At 37.8% G+C, this 26,166-nt stretch overlaps 1 protein-coding gene across 1 annotated transcript in view; it reads right to left on the reverse strand.

Moving 5' to 3' along the window:
- Window positions 1-26,166, reverse strand: part of TENM1 (teneurin transmembrane protein 1) — a 777,891-nt gene that overhangs the window by 162,592 nt on the left and 589,133 nt on the right. The window contains exons 14-17 of the mRNA XM_049644834.1: window positions 15,214-15,399; window positions 13,631-13,654; window positions 11,536-11,682; window positions 678-894 (exon numbers count right to left, since the gene is read on the reverse strand). Coding sequence (XP_049500791.1) covers window positions 678-894; window positions 11,536-11,682; window positions 13,631-13,654; window positions 15,214-15,399 — 574 coding nt within the window. The remainder of the gene's footprint in view (window positions 1-677; window positions 895-11,535; window positions 11,683-13,630; window positions 13,655-15,213; window positions 15,400-26,166) is intronic.

Consider the following 26,166-nt stretch of genomic DNA (forward strand, 5'->3'; position numbering starts at 1 on the left):
TTCCATCCTGTTTTTGTCATTAAAAGCCTCATCTGTGCTTTGCTACAAATAATACATACTGTACGTGTGTGTGTGTGCGTGTGTGTGTGTGTGTACCGTTGACCCTTGAACAACACAGGGGTTAGGGTTCCCCCATGAAGTTGGAAGATCCACATATAACTTTTGATACCTCAAAAACTTAACCACTAATAACTCACTGTTGACCAGAAGCCTTACTAAGAACATAAACAACTGATTAATGCATATTTTGTATGTTATATGTATTGTATACTGTATTCTTACAATAAAGTAAGCTAGAGAAAAAATGGTATCAAGAAAATCATAAGGAAAATACATTTGCAGTGTTGTACTGTGAAAAAACCCACATATAAGTGGATCCGTGAAATTCAAACCTGTGTTGTTCAAGGGTCAACTGTATACACACACACACACACACACACACACACACACACACACACATTTATATGTGTATCTTTTACGATAAAGAATCTCAAGAAATGGCTTCTCACTCTTAACCAAACAGTAAGGTCTTGGGTATTCCAGAGATGCCTACAAAAGGAATTGATACATACTGTGTGGAATGGAAAGTAGCGTGACTTTTAGAAGACCTCTTCCTTTCATAGTTAAGGAAAACCATGACCACTGTTTATTAAGAAACAAAATAAATACATACATACCTGCTGTCAAATGAGATCTCTGGAGGAATGACATGAGTACTGTCCTTGCCCATGAGGAATTTGATTCGATCATAGAAGAGTCTCGAAGTGTGCTGAGAGAAGAGGGGTTGGCTTTGCTGAATGAGGTCAAGAGGATCTGGTGAGCCCTGACAGAGGGGACTTACATAACAGTTGCTTTGTTGACAACAATCAGGGTCCACACAGTCAGTCAAACCATCTGAAAAAAAAATATGCTTTTTGAAATTTAGCTTCAAGAGAAACAACACTGTTTAAAATATGCACAGATGGAGAAAAATCTAGAATACAGACAAAGGTAACTGTCCATGTTTTGAGTTTAGGATCTATTAAATTTGCATGTTTCTCATGAAAAATTACTCTGAGTTTAGATGGCACAAACTATTTTGCTCATAAATCTTTCTTCCCTGAATTCTCCAGCATTTATGGGCTGTACTGTACTGTGTACATTTGGATAGAGTCTTCCATTAGGTATCACTCTCTTTAGAAGTTTCCTTCTTCCTCAGCAAGGCCATTCCTCCAGGATAGCAACTATTCTTAGAGTTCTTTTGAATTTCTCACACCATGTGCATTCATGAGCACACAATTAACAAATGCTTGCCAACTTGAATTTGTTTGTGTTTTTTAAAACATCTCCTAATATTCTTGTCTAGTGGTAATTCTCAAAATAGAAGTGGGCATTCTCATAGTGATAATTTGTGTCTGGGGCAGGGCAGTGATTTTCAAATGTGTAGCCAATTATCTTGGGGAGCTTATTAAATATACACATTTTTGAGCCCCACCTATTAAATCAGAATTTCTTCAAGCCCAGGATTATGCATATTTACTGTGAGTGAATCTGAGGCACACTACTGTTTCAGAACCATTTTTTTTTTGAATTTGTAGAATCAACTAGTCCTTACTTGTTCCTAACCGCGGTTATTTGATGCAAGTACTAATAAATCTCAGGTATATGAATGTGATGAGTTGCTCTCTTTCATTTTGTAGGCCTTCACTATTTACTCAAGACTCTCGAATCTCTGGTTGTACTAATAAAAAAATCACATAAAGATTGCATTCTTTGGTAGAGGAATTGATGAGGGGCAGAGGGTTACAGGAGGAGGGGAGACCATCTGAGAATCTAATAGGTGCAAAAACACTGTGTTAGATGATTGGGGAAGTAAATAGAGAAAAAGACTCTTTTCCTGTTTTCAGGAGCTCAGAGTTTAGTAGGAGAAACAGGTGTATAAACAGCTGACTCTTACACGAGTTAAAAGTGCAGTAAGTATTACAAGAGACTACGTGCAAAGAGAAGGGGCTGGAGTGATTAACTGAGCATATGGACACTTCATTCCACCCCCAACAAGCAAAAAAATTAAAGTCCTTCCAAGGTCCTTAAAGCAGACAAGTAGCTCTAATTTAGATGTTTAACAAGGGTAAATATAAAGATGCTAATCTTCCTGGCTGGCAGTGGAACAGGGAGGTTCAGATGGATCACCGGCTCCTTAAGGCTGATGATGAAAGTTGCCAGCGCTGGTTTCACGCAGCTCTTTGGCTTGTTCCCTTCCTGACGTGGGTGCCCCTGTGGAGGCGGACAGGGGTGGACCACAGCTGGGGGCAATGAAAGCCAGGAACACCAAGAGAGTAGACATTTGGAACAGTAGCCCTGGGGCACCCAGGGAATATTTTCCCCCACATGAGGTCGTTTAAAATTCCCTGTACCACAGACACTACTTTGATTTAAAATGCGGTTTGCTGCTTTCTTGCCTTCCCTGGTTGTTCAGTGCATTTTTTGCCCTGGTTTCTACTTCTCTGTAGACATCTTTCTTTTTCACTGATGACTAACTTTTAAGCGTGGATTTGTTGCAGTAAGAAGTCCCTTTCTGCTCTCCTTTCTCCCCTCATTCATCATATTAGCAGATTTTCTATAGATTTCAGAGGCCACCGCCACCTCCCTCTCCAATACGTTGTTGTCAGTCTCCTATTAGCACATTATCTCTTTACTCTGCTAATTAAACATCTGGATGCACTGAAAAGCTGGCAAAAACATCAGGCCGATTAAAGGAGTTCTCTGATGTCTGGAATTGGTGCATAATACACGGAACAATGGAAAACTGCTTTTCAAATGGGCAGTCACCTTTATCTTTCAGTCGGTGACGAACGTACTAGTAATAATCAGATCGGGCACTCACAGGTTTCAACCTGTCAGTCCCACGATCCAAACTGATTTTTGAAAACAAATAGATTTTAAATAAATAGAAATGTCCAAATTATATTCAAAAATCAATTCTAAAAACTAAACACAGATCCAATTCAAAACTGGGACTCACATTCTCATCTAGTTATGTGCTATAAATTCCAAGCTAATGCTTCATATTTAATAGTTGCTATTATATAGGGCTGACCCTGTAAGACCTCTGTTTTCTTAGAGAACAGTGAGACTTCTGTTGAACCTAGGAAGGCTGCAGGCAAGCAGACCAATAATGGTATGCAAGCTCCAAATTATAATTTATAGGTAAGCCCAATACGTGCACAAAGATCTAGTTACCAATTATCACATTTGGATAACACTCCATACAGTATGTCTAGACTGTTACAAAGAAGTGCAAATGACAGTCACACTGCATGTGTGGGTTTCTTTCTTGCCCTTTCTTTCTTTCTTTCTTTCTTTCTTTTTTTTCTTGGACTATTACCGGTTCTATTATTGTTCTGAATTGGAAGCTGTGGCACCCTCCTGACAGCCAGGCTCAGGGTATCAGATATGAACATATCAAATATTAACTGATTTTACTTTTAGGGCCTCTTCATTTTAAAGGACTAAAAAATAAAACCCAGTAAAAAAGAAGGAGGTTAAATTATCTTGAAGGACTAAACATGGCATTCATTGATCTTAGCTTTGCCAGCCAGTTAGGGACTATGCCAGGAGGCCCAACTGGGGCTGATAAAGACCAAGGACACTGGTTTCTTTTGTATATGATCTAGTAATTTACTATAAAGCTTTTACTTACCAGATGTATGCCCGTGGATGAAAGAAGGATTGGACAGGGGGATGTGAATGATATACGGAAAACCTATCCTTTTCTAATCCTTAAAATGAATTTGTAAATATCCTTTTACGGACAACATCCATATTATCACATTGATAAAAATGGACAGCTAGGTCATGACAGGGTACCCAAAAGGATTTGGAAGCATGTATAATTAGTTAATATACTAGGTATGGCACTAGGTTCTTCCACATAGATTATTTCAACTGATCCCTACAACAACCCCGTTAGGTAGACATCTCATCTTCATTTACATTTAAGGAGGAGAGGGTAAATGTGATTGCACAGTTGGAGGAAATAGGAGAGTCCTATCAACACGCAGTGTTCTAGCTACACATCACATGTTCAGCAGCAACATCTAAGCAGTATTACTAGCACTGGCCCAGGCTGTAAGGCTTCTAAGCACCTGACTAATGTAGGTATTTAGAACACACGAAGTGGTTAAGGTCAAAGAACCGGACTGTGATTCTAATCTTACTTCGCTGCTTACAATCTAAATGATCTTAGACAAATCAGTTCATCTCTTGGATTCTTAACTTCCTTACCTACAAGATGGGGATTATAAAAACACCTAACCCACAGGGCTGTTGTAAGGATCACCTGCTATAATAATCATAAAGAATTTAGCACAGTGTTTGGTACGCAGCTAGCACTCTCGATCAATGTTAGCTCTTGCCATTAACCAAGTTCTACCCTGCACAGACTGCAAAGAGTCTAAGGATAGAGTCCCGGGGGTAGATGCCAATGGTGTGCAGTGGCAGCTAAAAACGTTCAGACCCACTTCTACTGAAGGTGCCTTATCACTGGCCAGAGGGCAATTAACTTCTGTGTCGCATATTCAGTTCGCTGGAATATGTTCATTTTGTGCACTCTGCATGGTTAGGTTGTCAGATGGGTAGAATCCTGTGTGGCTCTAAATAGACACTAATGCTACAGTAAATCTTTATTCATTGAATATCACAAATTCACAATTTGTTATCATTTGGACAGGGGCTGGATTGAAGCTTAACCTTTTCAGCATCTATAGAACAGAGGGTCTGCCAAGCAAATGAATAGTCAAAAAGAAATTGAAGGGCTGATCATTCCCATGACTCAGTTAAATAAAATCTTCTCAGGCATTTTAGAAACCCATAAAAATGGACTAATTATAAATCATTCATAAATTTTTACTCAAGCAGGCCCCCCTACCAGGCACTGCCATTAGCTTAGCTGTTGCTGTTATATGCGTGGAAGGTAATAGGACTGTATTTCCTTTGGAAATAGACTATAATTCATTTGATCTTTCACTTATTCAGGCTGACTTTCACCTCCAGGCTTTTGCTGTGTTAGTAAGAAGAAAATGGGAGAGGCTCAAGTGCACTCAGGATTTGACCTGATCCAATCACTGTTATTGCAATCACCTCATACAATTGACTTTTCCTGGGTCATGAAAGTAAATTGTTTATATGCCACTAATGTTCGTGTCCTCTGGTCCCCACCTGCCATCACTGGGGCTTCTCACATCACTCAGAGTAGAAGCCCATGTCCTGACAATGACTTAACTTCCCCCCCAGTCTGGCTCTTCACAGTCTCTCTCTTACCTCTCTGACCTTACCTCCTATTATCCCATAACCTTCCAAGAAGTTTGGAAAACATGTGACCTTCCCCATTATTCCTTTGCCTGGAATGTTCTTTACTCCAGTACCAACATGGCTCACCCCTCACTTCCTTTAAGTCCGAATGCCACCTTTTCAGGGAGGCTTTCATTTTCCAACTTATTTAAAATTCCACCCCTGTTCCACATCCTATCCTTTAATCTGCTTTTTAAAAAATGTCTCCGTCACACTTACATCTTCTAGCATACTATTTCTTTTAAAATTTTGGTTTATTGTCTGCCTCTCACGACTAGAATCTAAGCTCCCCGGAAGCAACGATTTAGTCTTTTTTATTCACTATTTCTTCACTCGAACAGTGAATGCCGTTCAAAGTAAGCATTCAGTGAGTGTGTGTTGAATGAATACATGCGTGTCCTGAAAGTCCTATTTCTATGACATTTGTAAATCTACCTAAAGATTAATAAACATTCAACTAATGCATCAAAAAACACAATTTATAAATAGATTCTTCATTGATACCACACTTTTATTACCCACTTCAAATTAATGGATTTCGAACATCATCTCATTCATTGTCACAACTGCAAAGTAGGCAGATGTCAAGTACTACCAGCCTTAGTTGCCAGATAATGTAACAGAGGTGGTCACAGAGTGTTCAGGTGAGTTACAGAGTTTAGATTTTCCAATTTTGTATCTGGAAGAGTTTGTATCTGGAACCACTGGGCAGTTTAAGCACTCTTAAGTAAGTGAGGATCCTTTAATGAATGGGTTGTTTAGAAACGAGGGGGGCATGGTCAGAAGAGAATAATTAGGAATATGCTTTCTGACCTAGGTCTTCTGTCCCAAGCCAAATCTTAACAGTAAACGTGGAGAAGGTGTCTGGCCCTTAAACAGAGCAAATGTTACCAATTCATTGCTCCTTCTATTTCATTTTCCTATTTATTAAACACTGCAGCATGCTGGTGACATTCAAAACATGAGGCTTATTGATCCATGAGCTTATGTGTTCATAATTCACCCATGGTGCTGATTTCTAGATCTAGAAACACTATATCATAGAACAGGCTTGCAAATAGCTATTGTTCTTAATGAATGGTGACTTGTTATGAAGAATGATTCCTGGAAGATCATTCTCTTTTAGGCAATTAACTTATTGATTTTGCCAATGAATATGAATATAGACCGGTGGGAGAGTTTGTATAAGAGAAGCTTGGAAAACATGTGACAAATATTTAAAAGATCAGGGGGAAAAGAGCTGTTCTGATTAAACACTCTTATTCCTCATCTTTTTAACCTCCTTGACAGTCTTTCCACGGTATCAAAAACCACCTTCCTTCCTTTACAACTAGAGTGAATAAAATGAAATCTCTGCTTGATAACTGAAGGTTGTATGAAATTCACACTGCTCTCTATGATCTGGCTAATGCCTAGCTTCATATTCTCATCTCCTACCAGTCTCTCCTTGGCTCATATTCCAGCCACAGTGACTTGCCTTTCACTTCCTAGAAGAGCCTAGTACATTTCCATTGCAGGGCATTTGTACATGCTGTTTCCTTGGCCTGGAGCGTTCTGCTCCAGACTCATGTGGGGCCTCCCTTACCATGCAGACTTGGTTAGCTCCCTACACGTCTCTAGCGCTCTAAAAATTTTATAGCACTGCTTACAGTTGCCAATATGTAGTTATTTGTGTCATTTCTTATTTAATATCTGTCTCCCTCCCTAGGCCATAAGCTCTATGAGGGCAGAAACTTGTCTTGTCATTTTCTCCCTAATGCCAACCACAATACTTGGCACGAAGTAGTAATGAATGAATGGAAAACTGGGTACTCAGTATGAAATGTCTGCCTGAAAGATAAACATTGGAGTCAAACATTTAGATCAGCATTATCCAATAACAGTTTTTTAAGATGATGGGAATGCTCTAGATCTGTTCTAATAGTCACTAGTATCATGTGACGCCTGAGCCCTGGAGATGTGCCCAGTGCAGCTGAGAAATGGAATTTTTAATGTTATTTAAGTTAAACTGAAATAGTCACATTGACTAGTAGCTACCATATCAGACAGTGCAGATTTTGAGATTGCCAAATGGTTAGACGTTGGATGGTGTATAAACTTAGCCAAACAACATAACAGAGTTTGACATTTTCATGAGGTCCTATTTATCATTTTTTTCTATTGTGGTGGTTTCTTTCCTTGCTTTTATGTTTGAGAAGTCCTTTCCTGTCTTGAGATTGGTCACCTATATTTTCTTCTAATTGTGTTTGGGTTTTTTTTTTTTTTACCTTTAACTCATTAATCAGCTGGAGTGTTTTGATTTCTCTTCGGCTTTTGGAATATGCTATAAATTGAAAATCTAAGGTTTTTTTTTCCTCAGGAGTTGTCTGAGCATTCCTTCACAATGCTTCTTTTCCCTACTGATTTTTGATGCCAGTTATATAATCTACTAAATGTTTATTTGTCCTGGGGTGTGTTGCAGGGCTTTCATTTGGTTGTACTGATCTGTCTACTCTTCCATCTGTACCCCTTTGGTTTTTTAAATATTTTATTATTTATTTTTGAGAGAGCACAAGCAGGGGAGGGGCAGAGAGAGAGGGAGACACAGAACCCGAAACGGGCTCCAGGCTCTGAGCTGTCAGCACAGAGCCCGACGACGAGGGGCTCGAACTCATGAGCCATGAGATCATGACCTGAGCCAGAGTCAGACGCTTAACTAACTGAGCCACCCAGATGCTCCAGTACCACTTTGTTTTAATGATCATAGCTTTAAAATATTCTTTAATGTCTGATAGTTCTAGCTTGTTCTCTTTGTTTAGGCTATTCTGATTCAGTTAGTGCAACGTCTAAACTTTTTTTCTCATGTCAATTTATATGTGCACATAATGCATGGTGATCACAATTTTTAAACTCCAAATCAGGACACATGATTAACACAGGAAAATGTGGTCACCATTCACATCAATATTAAGTCTCCTTCAAGCACAGGGTTGTGCACGTGGTAGGTGCTTTTTGACTAAAAGGATAAAAGAGGTAGAGACATTTGATTGGTCTGTAATTTCTATGGTAGTTAGTTCTTATATATACAATGCATAAGACAGCTTTCCTTGTTTTGCATGTTAAGAAGAAATCCAAAGGTGATTTGTTCTCTGTTCTGTTCTTACTGTTCAAGGAGCTCTTAGGTAGCTCCTAGACCAGCTGTGTCACCCACATATTCAATGCAGCCCAATTAGTTACTAAGAGTCACAATGCATTGAATCAGAGTGTGACTAAAGTCAAAGCTGCAGGAAACAGCAGCAATACTAATGAGTATTCAAAGCTGATTAGAATGCAAAAAAATCCTGCTATTCTTTAAGTATCAGCGATAATATGGGGCAATCAGGTAGCAGCTACTTGAAGCAATTGCTCGAAAGTGATTTTTTTTTGAGTGGGAAGATTTCTTAAGAATTACATTTTAAAAATGAGGACCATTTTTTCCCCAAAAGGTTCAACTGGCACTTTCTGATTTAATTGAAGCGCACACACACATACACACATGCACAAATAAGTATGCAGATATTAATCATTAGTCATATTCAACTAAATGAATCCAGTAATTCTGGATAGCTGGAAAGCTGAAATCACCAAATGAAGGGCATTTAATGTATTCTTATGGATAATATTTTAGCAGCATAAGAATGAAATTATTGTCCAAAATCTCAGTCATGGGGTTTTTAGAGGTTATTTAATCCATCTTTCCATCTCAAGGTAGAACCAAATCTATATTTATCATCAATATCATCTTAATCCTACTAAAGGAGAAAAAATGGTAATTGGAACGGCTACTCCCTAAAGAAACAATCATAAAAATACACTGAACTCATATCAGGGTTGTTGATTTTTGATTCCCACATTAGATACACAGTTTTAAAGGAATGTTCAGAGGTCAATAGATATTTAGCAAAATCTTCTATACTTTTTGTGTCTATATATACCACAGATACTAAGAATTGATAGTCCATTAATTCATTAATGTTTAATCGATTCATTCATTAAACATTTTTGGCTGCCTCAAGGTGACCTTGAGGCCCTAAAAATGCTTGACAATTAAATATTCAATTATTTTTATCAAACTGTACTTTATTAAGGCAGGAAACTTATTTTGGCTCAACCCAGAGTTAGAAATTATAATCATATAGGTTGTTAAAGTATTTTCTGAGCATAAACCTTTCAATCAATATATCAACTGAGAAATCTCTATTACGACCTCAAATCCTTTTGGAATGCCCACCATAGTTTATACCTGGCTCTGTCATTTCCTTGTTATATGATCTTGAGCAACTTATTTAACTTCTCTGTGCCTCGGTTTCCTAATTTGTAAAGCAGTATATTAAGAGTAGTTCCTGCCTCATGGGGATTAAATGAAACAGTTCACATAAAGGACTCAGCACTGTGCCTTGTACATAGGAAATCCTAAATACAAGTAAGCTAATATTATTAGTGATTATATTGGGCATATAACTATAGATTCTGGGTCATGCTTAACATGTAACAAGAAAACCATACAGACAATATAGTTAAGTGCTTGATGGTATGGTGCATCTGATAAACCCCATGAAAGACTGGGATGGTGGATGTCAGAGGTTCCATGGGAGACATGGCTTGAGCTGGGATTTAAATGATAGAGAATGACAGGTGTCAAGGAAAAGGCACACCAGGTGAAGGGGCATATGACGAAAACGAAGTAAAGGAAGGTGAAGATGAATCTTGGAGGACCATAAATGTCCAGTAAATAGTTGATCGGTACACCATTTAATTGAAAATCTCACTCTGGCTTCCCAAATAAAATTTTCAATTTAGATAGGTAGCAAGCAGTCTCTTCAGAAAATGGCTGTTACCCTAAGTGTAACGTATGTGTACATGTGTGTGCGTGTGAAGGGAAGAGTGGCATAGGCTATCACCTTTTAAGGAGTCCACGTGAATTGTCCATTTAATACTTATAATAACCCTATTTGAGGGTTAATATTATTATCAGCCCCATTTTGGAGATAAGGAGATTAAAGCTCAGAGATCTCAAGAAACTTTTCCCAAATCATACAGCCAGTAAGTACATAGCAGCCAGAAAGTCTAACTTCAAAGCTCTGTTCTCTTAAACACAAAGTTGCTTCCACTTAAAATTCATAAGGTCTTATAATTTTTTAAGGTAAATTGCTAGCCAGAACTAGTCAAGGGGGAAGCTCTTACACCCAGTGTGTACTTAAACTATGATTGCTAGCTTATTGACTTAAGCCTCATGTTTGGGTTCAGATGACAAGGTTTATAATTGTCTAAGCAAATATAGAAACCTGAGGAGTCAAATTTAATGATCTACTTCATTTTAAGCTAATAGGTAGAAACTAGAAATAAAGCCTTTTTTTTTTTTTTTTTTTAGAAATAAAGCTTTTTATTAACTTCATGTTTCCTTGAGTAGACAGAAAGAGGAAAGTGAGGATTTGTTGTTTTAGCTTCATTCAGAGGTGATTTAGGCTGTTTTGAGGCCTGATTGAACAATGTATTGGATACTTTTGTTTGCTTGACTGAAAAAGGAGTGTTACCCGGAGACCTTGGAGCCAATATGGCTTTTGAAAATATCATGTGCAGCTCTTGAATTAAATATAATTATTCTACTGTGCATTGTCTTGGATGCTGTGTCCTTTGAAAGATACAAAGCATTACTAAGAGGCAGAGACATAAGAGGTTGTTCTCAACGACTAAGAACAAAGAAAATTATTTCACAGTGTGTACAATGCAAGCTACACTAGCATCTGACAGTACGAACAGGGGTACAAAGATTTCATTTGCTATAATAGATGCCACAGAGATGGGAGGCAGCATGGCTACTGTAGTTAAGAAAACAGACTCTAAAGTCATAGAGACCTGAACTGGAATCTGGGTTCTGTGACTTTCTAGCTGTGTGACCTTGGAAAAGTCACATACTCTTCCACTCTAAGTATTAGTTTTCCCATCTATAAGTAGGGAAAGTAATGCCTATACCTCATGGCATTGCTGTGAGAATTAAATGAGATATAATGCAAGCAGAGTTTGCAATGTTGCTTGATCATAGTAAGTATTCAATACACCGAGATTTAAAAAAAAAATAGCATGACCGTCTATAATCAATATTATTTATATGAAGGATTCCCAATTTTCACTCTTAGCCAGATTGGTTATCACATCGCTTCTAATATTTACATTTCATGAAGAACTCACCTCCATCATTGTCCAAGTTATCTCCACAAAGCATTTCCATGACAACATTGCAGCCTGTGCCACTCCAACCCACCTGACACACACAGTGCCAACCATTTTGATCCAGGGTACATCGTCCATTTCCAAAGCAGAGCCCTGGGCAGCCATCTGGAAAGACAGCAGAGAATAACAATCATGGAGGCACTGGCATGGGATTGGCCAACAATGATGTCTCTACCTATAGGAAAATATCTAATCATCTGGGCTCCATTCAGATAAGGTGTTGAATAAATGGAAGAGGAGCTCGCTGGCTTATAAAACCTTCCCAGGGAACTTGTTACCCCTCACTCTGCTGTGCTTTTCCTCAGAGAGCCAATTAAGCCTTATTAATGCTAACCCCAATTCCCACCCTCTGCTTTACATGGGATGAAAACTATGATGGGGACAAAAAATGTGGGTTTTTTTTTGTTGTTTTCTTTTCAAAAAAAGTATCTTCTCAGCTCAATCAAAACCAAATGGACGATACTGTACCTAGTTATGGCCAATAAGCTAGGGAAAGACAACAGTTTCTACGAAAAGAAGCTTCCCCTACCTACTTCTCGTCTGTACTGATGTTTCCTTTGTGATACGCTGCTTCAGGACTTAGGTGCATGGCTACACAGTTCAGACCACACCATTAAATATTTGCCTGTAGAATACCTTAGAAATGTGCTGCAGTTGCTTTGCATTTATTCAGCTGTTTTCTTTAAGATTGTTATTGATCTGAGGGCTAAGGATTAAATTTTTACTTATCTGGTATCTCGCTCAGAAGCTAGCATAATATTAAGCCTGCAGTAAGTGCTCAACAAACGTTTATCGAACTAATGAATGCCAAATCGAGACTTTCAGGATTCTAGAGAATAACTGGATAAATAGAGGAAATTGTTGAGCTCAAATGACTTCCATCCATTGATAAACCACAAACACTAACAACGGTCTCCATTTAGACTCTGAATTTCTCAGGGATGCCCTACTCTTTCTACCCACAGTTCCGAGTTCAGCTATTCCAAAGGGCAGCCATGTATGCGCCAAGCGCTCAGTGGACAGATGAACGGAGATGGCCATAATGGCACATAGCTGCTGGACGTTTTCCCAGTAGCAGCACAAGACCAGATCTGAATTTTACTGGAGAGAGTCCAATCAATAGTCTTTTCATTTGCTGTCTTTGAGAGAAGAGTCCAGAAGTATGAAGAGCAAAATAAGTTTTGAAAAATCTGCAGATATAACCCAGTGTTCCTTCCAAATGGTTTTCTAAGTAACTATCAACAGACCAGATGAAGAAAAAACTTAAAAATAAAATGACAGATGGCTGTTAGAAAATATGAAAAGACTCTCTCTCATTATATACATACATATTAAATATATATATATATATATATATATATATATATATATTTCTCAAGGAGTGGTATATGGGATGAATATATACAGGTTTAAGAAAAGAATTCATCCAGTTCCATTGTCATGGATGTACAATGGATAAAGAGAAATCAGGGGTAATTTGGAAAATATTCAACCTTCTGAGGTGGAGGTAATGAAAGGCACCAGGGTATCTGACAGAAAGCCCCTTACTGTCTCTATCAAAGGCAGATCCTTGGGGGATGCACGAGGGGTTACTTATAACAGGATGACTCCTCTGTCCTTGAAAGGATACTGTATATGGACTTAGAGTCCCATTGTTATGTCAAAGAAAATGTTCAGCTGTCTATCCAAACCTAGTTCATTATAACGAATTACCTGTGTTGTACACAAAGACATATGCACAAACACACACACGCACCAAACTCCATAGAGAGCCAAGGAAAAATAGTTCTTAAAACTGCTTTTCAATCTATTATACCCACTGGCAAAAGACAGCTCTTTGACGTTAGAAAAACAAATTACTTTTCAGTCCGACTATTAGAGCAGGAACCTGACACTATCACACTTCAGGAAGCCTGCCAAAAGTAAACACACAAACCCAACCAACCAGCCAACCAACCAACCAACACAAAACCCCACCCACCCTGCCTTTACCACATGCATAGTTTCTGTTCATGGTATTTTTCTGTTATAAAACGAGTGAGAAAAATCTTACCTCGGACAGCATCTAAGTAGTGAGCTGAAAGGGGGAGGAAAAGAGCAATTGAATGAATTTCTGGGAGACCACAGCTATACAACATGTATTAATGGTTTGCCATCTGTTGCCTGGGAGTGGAACAGCAAACTGTGAACTGCCGAAATGCCTACAGCTCACAAGTTGGTACATGGGCCTGTGTAGTTTGTGAATAATATTTTCTGTGGGAAAGATATTAATGGCTTTTCTGCAACAAACTCTATGAGGTTTCCTAAAAAAAAGTGTCACATTTCATTAAAAGTATGAGAGCTGCATTTTTACATTTCAGTAATAACTTTCGTGAAAAAGCACTAGCTTGAACTTCTTATTAGTAATATCTTGAGAAGGGAGTTCTGGAGTAACCACCTTCGGTAATCATCACAATATTTAAATCCTCTTATGTGAAGGCAATAAACTTACTGTAGAGCAGGAATGTAATTACTTAAGCTGCATCAGAATCTCACCCCTCACCACCTTTTTAATGAATCTACAATATTTTCCACAGTCACAGAACAAGACTTACTGTACCTTCAGTAGAGTAGTAATGCAGTTTATTAAGATTATATGTTATATATATTATACATTACTCTGGCAGTTTCCAACCATTATAACAAAATACTTTCACCTAAAAATGAAAGCTGTGTTATAGTCTGGGGCGGGGCGGGGGGGGGGGCGGTGGGGTAGGAAAAGCCCACAAACAGTGAATTGGGTATCCAGGCCTTTGCTCTGCATGAATTTTCTGTGTGCTCGTGGAATGCCACTGGAACACTCAGTGACCCACTTTCCTTAGCTGAACAATGGGAGTCGTACTGGTCCGTCTGTACGTGCAGGAGGCCTTTGTGGCAGATACACATATGTGCCAAGGACTTTGATTTTTTCTTGAAAAAAAAAATAAAAGTGCTTTCAAACTGAAACTTTAGTTATTATTGCTATTTTTTATAATGTGAAGACCACGTGATAGATTTGTTACATAGGCTTTCTCACACCCACAGACTGTTCTCCCAGGCACCGTCCTGAACATCAGTGCAATTGGTGACAAGGGATGGGAGAGGGTGGATGCCTCGGCCCAAAGGTTCTACGCCACCCGATAAACAGTGCAACACAGATGTTCTGTTGATGGTAGGTCAGGAATGTCTTCCTCATATACATTAAATACAGCTCCTAATGATATCGAATGGCCCCTGTTAAAGCAGTCCCATTTAATGAAATTGCCTCTAAGTGCTTTCAACCGAAACAACCTATACTCTTCAAAAGGAAAAATGGGCAGTGAATGTTACGTTCACAACAAAAGCACTTCTTTTATTAACTAATGACACTTTCTTCCAATGTATCATCTTTCATTTGAGTAACTCAAAGCACTAGAAAACAGAAACTCTAAGGAATACCTAAGTAATGGGAAACCAGGAAAACTCCCAGTTAACCAAACTTGCAAACTTGTGGCTCCCCCTCCTCCCCTTTCTCACCTCCAACTTCAAGTTCTATGAAAAGCCTGGTGACTGATCCCTAAACTGCTTTTCCTTGTTCAGTTAATACAATTTACTTTTGCGCATTATGGCGGTACTTACCAATGGTGCAGTGGTCGCCCTCCCATCCAGGGCTACACTCACATTTTCCATCTTTGCACTGGCCATGCTCAGCACAGTGAGAATGACAGGAGCGTTCTTCACATGTGGGTCCTACCCAGCCTTCTTCACACTGGCAAATTCCCCTTGAGCAGACTCCGTGGCTACCACACTCCATGGTACAGAGCTCTGTGGGAGATTCAAGGAAGATACATTTACATATTGTATTAAAACCAGAGTCTACTCTTCCCAAAAGACATTAGAATTACCAAAAATCCCACTCTACATTTATATTTTAAATATATAAACTAAATGTCACGGGGCACCTGGGTGGCTCAGTCATTTGAGCGTCCGACCTCGGCTCAGGTCATGATCTCATGGTTTGTGCGTTCAAGCCCCGTGTCGGGCTCTGTGCTGACAGCTCGGAGCCTGGAGCCTGCTTCGGATTCTGTGTCTCCCTCTCTCTCTGCCCTTCCCCCACTCATACTCTGTGTGTGTGTGTGTCTCTCTCTCAAAGATAAACATTAAAAAATTCAAAAAAAAGTCACAAAGACCTCTAGCATTTGAGTGACTGTGCAAGGAACTCTATAAAAAAGATAGTTAAGTCTCTAAGTATAAAATAAACCTGAAGTCAAATTGATTTTGAAAAGTCCATAAAATGATAATGGCATTCAAGGCTTAGAAATGAAGTCAATGCCAAACAAATGTCAAGTGGGTTTCACTAAAAATTCATTAAGATCACAAATAATGTTACAAGGATTTTATGATGCTACAAGCAATCACTGAGGAAAACACACGCACACATGGTAAAATAGTGCTCTAATTTCATTCAGAAAGAGAGGTTCTACAATTGGAAAGAAAGAGCTTTTCTAATAAAATTTATAATATACAAAAGGTAAAGCTGCCAGTGATGGTAATCAACTGGTTTCCCTGAACATACTAACAATAACTGCATTTATTATAAGCATTTAAAATGAATCCTGGTTGATTAAAATATAGTCTTATCTTGAAATGTCATTCATAATTTGGCCAATATAATCAAGTTGTATACGGCTCTGCTGAGGTTCTCTCCTCGTCCCCTTGACTTGTTTTTGAGAAATGCTGAATATTAATAAAGTCATGACAGTAGAGAAGCTAAAATAAAAGTTTGGCAAACCTTTTTCTTGACCGAATACCCTTGCTGGAGGAGGAAATCGGGGATAAAAGCCTATGGAAAGAATGCGATAGAAGTAACACAACAGGTTTTGGGTACAATTGGCCATATACCCTTGAAAGAAACAGAGAGTGTTCTGGAAGCCAAGTGATCTATCTTTCATAATCTCAAATTCTGAAACTGGTTTTATGTATTAAGAGGTAATGACAAGTGATGATATCAGTATTACCCTATATTACCTGTAACAAGGCTCTTTCTATGTAACAAAATTTTCGACTCTACAGATAGAGTTATTTTTCAGTAGGTGAGAATATTCTTCTGATAAACCCATGGCTATAGACTTTATTACTGTATAAATCAACTTGTTTACTAATTCATTCACAAGTATTCTCTGTAGGTCAAAGTATGATAGAAAGAATAGTGGACATGAGGTAAGGATTCCTCTGCTTAAAGGTTTATACCCTTAGGAAAATTGCTAACATGTTCTCTTAATCTCTGCTCATTTTACTACACAATGGAAGTAATAATTACAGCTCACATGGTTGTTGGACAGATTTGAGACATATTTTGGAGGTAGAACCCATAGAAGTTCCTCAAGACTAGATATGGGAATTGAAGGAAAGGGAAAAATGAAAGTTTTGGCTTAAACAAGTAGGTGGATACTGCTGCCATTACTGAAATGGGAAAGGTTAAGGGAAGAATAAGGATAGAAGATCAAACATTAACCTTGAGATAATGTATAGACAGCCAAGTGAATTTGACAGGCCAGGGCTGGAGATACGAAATTGGCAATCATTAGCCCAAAGGTGGTATGTAAAGGCATGGGACCAGATGATATCCCCAAGGATGGAAGATGGACAACTCCTGAAATGAGCCCTAAGGTATCTCATGATTTAAAGATAAGGTTATAAAAAGAGGAGCCATCAAAAGGAGACCGGCAAGGAGAGGTAGGTAGTGAGCGATAGGAGGAAATCCAAGAGATTGTGGCCTAACTAAAGCCAAAAGAGGGACCTTTTTTCAAGAAGAGAGTAGCTAGCAGTATACTATTACTGAGAAGTCAAGTGAGATTTAGGCAGAGAAGTGCCACTGAATTTTTCAATATGGAAGTTGGTGGCTTTAGGAAGAGCTATACTGATTAAGTAGCAGCCGGTAAAGTCAGATTTGAATGGGTAGAAGAGTGGATGGAAAACTGTGTGTGGGATCACCAGATTGTAAGAAAAGTATAGAATCCAGAAAATACAAAAAGGGGAGGGTTGCCTAATAAATGGTAATTCAAGTAGGTTGATCTTGAAATAGCACCTACTCTCTATATTTTGGTTCTGAATCTCTAACTGATAACCTGGATTCATAATTTCAGTTCTTGTAGTGAATCTGAGATTGTAATTATGCTCCTTTAATGGCCTCCCCCAAGGCAGAACTGAAAGGGCCTTTCTAAGATTAGGGAGCTAAACTGGTCAAAGCCAATCAAGTCAGAGCTAACAGAAACAGTAAGAGGCAAATATTTTGTATACATTGTTTTATATAACTATAAATTTTAGGCATAAAAATTTAGGAAAAATATACCATTCTGGTGATTTCCTGAAAAGAGGACTAGATGAACAGTATCAGCAAAATGGCAGATTAGGCTATCCTTAAATCATCTCAATGTAAACCTTAGAAATGTTGACGATAATGTAGTAATTTAAAAAAATTACATGTCTTGGCTCACAATAAAACAGAATTATCCAATGTCAGAAGCAAAGAGGGTGCTAACAGCCAAAGAAGTCAGCGTATAAGTCAATCTTCTGGCAGCTTTGAGTGGTTATTATACCCAGTAACAACTAGGGGCTTGGGTATTTACTTCCACAGAGGAAAAAGGGATGAGGTTTTTGGCTCATTAAGATGGGGAGTTGGACTAAAACTCCTGCAGAAAGCAGGGACCCTTGAAGGGATGCAATCTCAGTGAGATGGCGACTAATAAACTCTATCCACTCACCCAGAGCGATGGCAAAAAAAGCATTAACTATACTCCTCCTCCTACTAAATTTTGGAGTTAGAAAGCAATATTGAAATAAAATACTACATAATAATAATAATAATAATATGTGCAATAGGGTTCCCTGAGTGAAATATTTCCAAAACTTTGTACTATTCAGGAATTAAGTAAGATACTCTGTCGAGTATATATATAAATATTTAAAGGTGGAATTGTTTCTAGTAACTGTGACCTAGGTAATTTTTACTATTCTTTCCTGATGGGAACCGGAAAATCTAGACAAAATATATTTAAAAATCTGTTACATGTTATTGGGGTTCACAAAAGAGTAAATTATTACTGGGCTACATTCCAGGAAAAAAAGAAAACCGAGAGAGGTGGGTCTGACATTTATGGATGCTTTTCCTCTAGAAGTAGCTGTCAATTCTGGTAGAGGCAGCTGGAAGACTCAGAAACTGAGTAGAGCTTTTGTCAGTCTCATGAGTGCAGAAAAAAATATTTGACTACATAATGGCTAAGAAATTTCTAATACTGAAGATAATATCCAGCCAAATATATGCACCATAATTGAATGAACAAAAAAGAGAAAAAAACAAATTTATAATCATAGTGAGGGACTCTAACGACCCCCTTTCTCATGAACTGATGATAGAACAAGCAGACAACAAATAAGAAAGGATATGAAATATCTGAGTAGCATGATTAACAAATCTGATCTAATTGCCACATATAGAGCACTGTCATAAATGGCTAAAAGATGCAAATAATTTTCAAGTGCTCACGGAACATTTACAAATATTGACCACATGCTGGGCTACAAAGCAAGTCTCAATGTATTTCAAAGTTCGGCAATTATTTATAGCATGTTTTTTGCCCACTGTGGAATAAGACTTGAAATCAAAATACAAACAAAAAAGATAACTATAAAATGCACATACATTTGGAAATTACAAAATATCCCTCTGAAAAAATGATGGAACAACAACAAAAAAGAGAAATCATCATGGAAAGTAGAAAATACTTTGAAATGAATGAAAATAGAATGGACATCCCAAGATTTGTATAACTCAATCCATGCATATAGGAAAACCCATAAGGTAGAAAGGAAAACAAGCAGAAAACAGTGACCCATGCATCCATTCTAAGAAGTTAGGAAAAAAAAAAAGCAAAGTAAACTCAAGGAACGTAGAAGACAGAAAATGGTAATTATAAGAGCTGAAATTAATTAAATAGGAACCAAACAGAAAGCCAATACTTGAAAATTTGCATAGCCCAAAAAACCCTGATAAACTTCTGATAGGGACTGATCAAGAAGAAAATACAGAAGACCCAAATAACCAATATCATGAATGAAAAAGATGGGATTGCTACTGACTATATAAACATAAAACATTATAAAAGAATATGAAAAACAACTTTTCAATATATTTGAAAATTTCAATGAAATGGACAAATTCCTAGCAAACACAACTTACAATAACAAACATACACACAAAAGGAAACTAAATAGCTTCTATAAAGAACCTGAATCCACAATGAAAAATATTCCCACAAAGAAAATCACAGGCTCAGATGACTTCACTTGTAAATATACCAAACTTTTTTAAGGAAGAAAAGGTGCCAGTCTTGAATAACCATTTCCAAAGAATAGAGGAAACACCACCATATGAGTTATGAGGCCAGCATAACCTTGATATAAAATTCTTACGAGGATATTATAGGAAAAAAATATAGGCCAATCTCACTTATATGAATGCAAAAATCTTTTTTTAAAACAATTTTTTAATCTTTATTTATTTTTGAGAGACCAAGAGAGACAGAGCATGAGCAGGGGAGTGGCAGAAAGAGAAGGAGACACAGAATCTGAAGCAGGCTCCAGGCTCTGAGCTGTTGGCACACAGCCCAACGTTCAACACAGGGCTCGAACCCATGAACCATGAGATCATGACCTGAGCCAAAGTTGGACGCTTAACCGACTGAGCCACCCAGGCCCCCCGAATGCAAAAATCTTAAACAAATACTAACACAACAAATCTAGCATTACATAACATGAAGTAATATAATGACCAATTTTTGCTTATTCTAAGAATACACGATTACGTTAACATCTGAAATCAATGTAATTCATCACATATATGGAATAAAAGAAAAAAATCATATGATCATCTAAATAGATATATAAGTATTTGGTAAAATACTAAACATCTATTCATGATAAAGACTTATAGCAAACTAAGACTAAGAGGAGCTTTAATCTGATAAAGATTAGCTACAAAAAACCCACAGCAAACATCACATTTAATAGTGAGATGTTGAAAATTCTTCTATTACTGAGACTGAGAAAAGATGCCTATGATCATCACTTCTATACAACATAATTTTAGAGGCCCTAGCCAGTGTAATAATGTAAGAAAGAGAAAAAAATGATAAAAACTGAAGAGGAATAAATATAGCCATCATTATTCAAAGATAGGATGACTGTGTGCATACAAACTACAAAAATAATCTATATAGATAAATTATTAGAATTAATATGTGAGGGGCGCCTGGGTGGCTCAGTCGGTTGAACGACTGACTTCAGCTCAGGTCATGATCTCAAGGTTTGTAAGTTTGAGCCCCACGTCGGGCTCTGTGCTGACAGCTCAGAGCCTGGAGCCTGGTTCTGATTCTGTGTCTCCCTCTCTGCCCCTCCCCCACTCATGCTCTGTCTCTCTGTCTCAGAAATAAACATTAAAAAAAATAAAAAGAAAAAAAGAAAAAATGCTATAAGTGGTAGAATATATTCACAGCACGTATAACTGAAAAACAGCTTGTATCCAGGATATACAAAGAACTTCTTCAAATCAATAATAACAAGACACATAACTCAATACAAAAATGAGCAAGAGACCTGAAGAGGTATTTCATAAAAGAGGATATCCAAATCTACAAAAGTATATGAAAACATACTTGGCATCATCACTTATCAAAGAGATACAAAATCAAATAACAATGAAATATCACTGCACACCCACAAGAATGGTTCAAATCTAAAAGACTGTCAGTAATAAGTGTTGATGACAATGTGAAGTAAGAAAAAGTCTCATATACTAAATGGGATTGTGTAAATTGGTACAACCACTTTGGAAAACTCTTTGACATTATCTGCTAAGTTTGATATATGTATACCCTGTGGCTCAGTGATTCCGCTTCTCAGTATTTACTCCACAAAAGTGTAAGAAAGCAAATATTCACCGAAAGATAGGTATAAAAGTGTTCATAGAATTATATGTACTAGGCAAAAAATGGAAATGCTTTAAAGATCCATCAACAATAGAAGATATAACTGTAGTATCTTTGCAAAAAATAGTGTATCGATGTGAAAATGGATGATCTATAGCAATGTGCCATAATATAGATGAATCCCTCTAAAAATACTGTTGAGTGAAAGAAATGAAATGCAAAATCATATGTACTATAAGATTCCATTAATAAAATTTCTGGAAAGCAGGCAAGTATTAAAAGTCAGGACAGTTACCTTGGGGAGGAAAGTTAGGAGGAGGTAATAATTGGGGAGGGGCACAAAGGAAGCTTCTGGGGATAAGTATCCTATATTTTCACTTGGGTGGTAGTTAACAGGGATTTCATACTTAGATAATTCACTAGGCCGTACACTTATGACTTTTGTACTTTTCTGTATATGTGTTATATTTTAATAAAATGTAAAGAAATTAGTTGTAATGCCCAAAAGAACAGAAACAGTATATACAACTTCCTAACCAGAAGAGGTGGAAAAAGAATGAAGATAGCTCAATCAAAGAAAAAGTAGAAAAGAGGGAAAAGACATAGAAAAAATAAATATTATAAATAGAAGGCACAAAAGAAGATTTTGGGCTATAAATACAAACATGTCAGTAATCCCAGTAAATAAAAACAAAGTGAGCCTGAAATTGAAAAGAGAGAGACTCTGGAATTGAGTGGAAAAGAAATTATAGTTATGTTCTTTCTGTTAATAAGAGATATGCTGAAATATACTAATACAAATTTAGGAATAAAAGGAAAAAAGCATTCTAGGAAATTACTGTCCAGAGAAACTTGGTATAGCTATAACATTATCAGATGAAATAGATTTCAGGGTATAAAGCATTATTATGGATAAAGAGAGTCATTATGTAATGATAAAAGGAATAATTCACCAGGGAGATCTAACAATCCAGACCATAGAAGAAAATATGGCTTCTAGATAGATAAAACAAAAGCTTGACAGAATGATAATAAGATGAACTAAAAATTTCACAATCAGTAATAAGAAGATAAAAAATTAGTGAGGATGTAGAAAATCTGTATAGTACAATTAACAACTTTAGTATACTGGATATATATGGAACCTCAAAGCTATGATTATGTGATGCATATTCTTTTCAAGCACATACAGAATACCTACAAAACTGACAAATAGTAGTTCACAAGGCAAGGCTCAATAAATGGCAAAGATTTTACATCATACAGATCATGATGTCTCAGCAAAATGTACTAAAGTTAGAAATCAATAAACAAAAAGAAAAAAGAAAAACCCACAGAAAAGTGTTCTTTAAAAACACACTTTAAAATAATTCACGGATTACATAAAAAATTATATTGGAAATTAGGAACTCAATAACAATGAAAGTATACGATTTATAAAAACTTGTGGGATGCAGCTTAGACAGTTACTTAAAGGAAATTTACAGCCTTACATACATTTAATAGAAAGAACAATAGAAAATTAATGAACAAAGTGTTCAACTCAAAAAACTTAGAAAAAGGACTGCATATAAGTAGAAGGAAGGAAACAGTAAAGGTAAGAGCAGAAGTTAATGAAACCAGAAACAAAGAAACAATAGAAAATATCAACAAAACCAAAATCTATGTCTTTGGCATGAATAATAAAAAAGAGAGCCCTCTGGCAAGAGAAAGCAAGGAAAATAAGAAATTATACAAATAAACACTAAAGATTAAAAAATAAAAATAAAGAAGAGTGCTATGAAAACCTTTATGCCAGTAAGTTTGAAACCTAGATGAAGTACACATTTTTCAAGAAAACAAAATGGACTTAGAAAGCCTGAATATACATTAATGACACTGAAAATGGCCTACATGGTTTTGTAGGTGTATTTTGCCAAACTTCCAAGGAACAGATATTCTCTACTTTAAGCAATAACAGAGAACAGGAAAATAGAGAAGTCTTCCTGAATGATTTTGTAAGACTAGTATAATTTAGTTCCAAAATGGGGTAAGAAAAGAAGGGACTTGGGGCGCCTGGGTGGCGCAGTCGGTTAAGTGTCCGACTTCAGCCAGGTCACGATCTCGCGGTCCGTGAGTTCGAGCCCCGCGTCAGGCTCTGGGCTGATGGCTCAGAGCCTGGAGCCTGTTTCCGATTCTGTGTCTCCCTCTCTCTCTGCCCCTCCCCCGTTCATGCTCTGTCTCTCTCTGTCTCAAAAATAAATAAAAAAAAAACGTTGAAAAAAAATTAAAAAAAAAAAAAAAAAAAAGAAAAGAAGGGACTTTTTTTATAGGCCATTCTCACTTATAAACATGGCTGCAAACTCCAGTAAAAGATCTGGAAATCAAACCAGCATGCATGCATGCGCGAACGCGCGCACACACACACACACACAAATACAAAAATTACAACCAAGTAGGCATGAATGCTAGGATGGTTTAACTTTTGAAAATGTATTCATGTTGGGGCACACCTGGGTGCCTCAGTTGGTTAAGCGTCCAACTTCGGCTCAGGTCATGATCTCACAGTTGGTGAGTTCGAGCCTGGTGTCGGGCTCTGTGCTGACAGCTCTGAGCCTGGAGCCTGCTTCTGATTCTGTGTGTGTGTATGTGTGTGTCTCTCTCTCTGCTCCTCCCCCACTCATGCTCTGTCTCTCTCTCTCTCCCTCAAAAATAAACATTAAAAAAATAAAAAAAGAAAATGTATTCATGTAATTCATCATTAAATTAATCCATTTCACTTTAAGTTCATTTCATAATGGATTAAAGAAATATTATTATATTATATACAGGAAGAACATTATATAAAACTTAGTTCCTATTTATGATAGAATCTCTTAGCAAAACAGGACTAGAAGGGAACTTACTTAATACGATAGAAGTTATTTACCAAAATCTTAAAGTAATTATCACACTTAGTAATAAAATAATAGAGATATTAGTCTTAAAGTCAGAAGTGCTACGATTAACTACTGCTTCTAATTCAATGTTGTACTAGAGACAGCTAGTGTGATAAGGCAACCAAAAATATAAAATGTGTAGCCTGAAAAGGAAGAGACAAAATAGAATGTATAGGTAAACTATGAAAATTAGAAGAGAGGATAGCAAGGTTGTTAGATAAAAAATCAACACAAAAAAAGATCAACATCATGTCTATATATCAAAGCCAAATAAGAACATGTACTTAAAAAAACTTTACTTACAATCATAAATCTAGCCAAAAAAGTTCAACATTCTTTCACATAAGATTTTAAAAACTTTTTGAGGAGCTTGGGAAGATGACAGAGTAGGAGGACCCTGAGCCCATCCGTACCACATTTACAACTAGATATCATCCACATCCAAGTCAATGAATCAGAGAGTGATCTGAAGACTGGCAGAACAAAAACCACAATTAAACATATGGAAGAAGCTGTATCTGAAAGGTTAGGAAGTTCAGAAAGGTAGAGGGAGGCTGCCCACAGGAGGGACTGAGCTGTGTGTGGAGAAAGGGCAGAGAAATGGGCCCTCACCCCAGAGGGGGTCGCATGGGGAAGACTAATTCCCATAAGGTTTGGCTTTGAAAACCAGAGGGGTTGAATTCGGTGAGTTTGTATAAACCGTGGGACTTGGGAACCTGGAGCTTTAAAAGTTAGCTGACTCAGCACTGGGCTAGCTGTGAGGGCTAGTGATAGCTGGCTCACCACCCTTAAAGAGACAGCAGCCTGTGCAGAGAGGCAAATTAAAACTGGCAGTTTACACAATGCCAGGGGCAAATGGGAGACAGATCTGTTCATACTGATTTCAGAGAGTGTTGAGGGACTTCTTTGAAAATGAGGGGGCTGGCAGGTGCCATTTCCCTCCCTTGCACTCCAGCATAAACACAGAGCCACCTGTGGGAAGCAGGGTTGCACAGACACTTGTAGCCTCAGCTCAGGACTCAGGGCAAATGTCAATAAAGCTGTGTGAACACTTGCATAGCTGCAGTGCAGTACACAGCCATGCATGCCTAGGCACCCATGCAAGCTGCAGCCAGATGCTGGGTGCACAACTGTTGCCTCATGCCATGCTAAGTCACTGCACTGTGCCCTGGCTGCCCCAGCACACAGCCTCCAGCCACTGCAGCGTTTTATGGGATCTGGCATATCCCAGATAGTACTAGTGGCCCAATGCAAATTTTGCTAGCATTGTCAGCCCACTCGCAAGTTTCCAGGTGGATGTGTCCCCTCAGAGGGGGCCTGAAAGCTCACAACAGGCAGAGAGCCAGGCAAGAGGACTGCACTGAAAGGAAAAGTGACTCAGACACAACAGCAGAGCATAAGCAACACACAGAGGATATTCTCCTGAAGTACCAGGTTCTGGTGAACAGGGCACACTGCACTGCAGGGACTCCAGACCACCTTTTCATAAAGTCACTACTTTCAAGAGCAGAAGACACAGCTGGCTTTCTTAACACACAGAAACAGACACAGAGAGGCAGACAAAATGAGGAGAAAGACCAATCTATTCCAAGCGAAATAACAGGACAAGGCAATGCCCAGATATCTAAATGAAACAGATATAAGTAACATGCCTGATAGAGAATTTAAAGGAATGATCATAAGGACAC

This window comes from Panthera uncia, chromosome X (genome assembly GCF_023721935.1).
Source record: "Panthera uncia isolate 11264 chromosome X, Puncia_PCG_1.0, whole genome shotgun sequence".
NCBI lineage: Eukaryota > Metazoa > Chordata > Mammalia > Carnivora > Felidae > Panthera > Panthera uncia.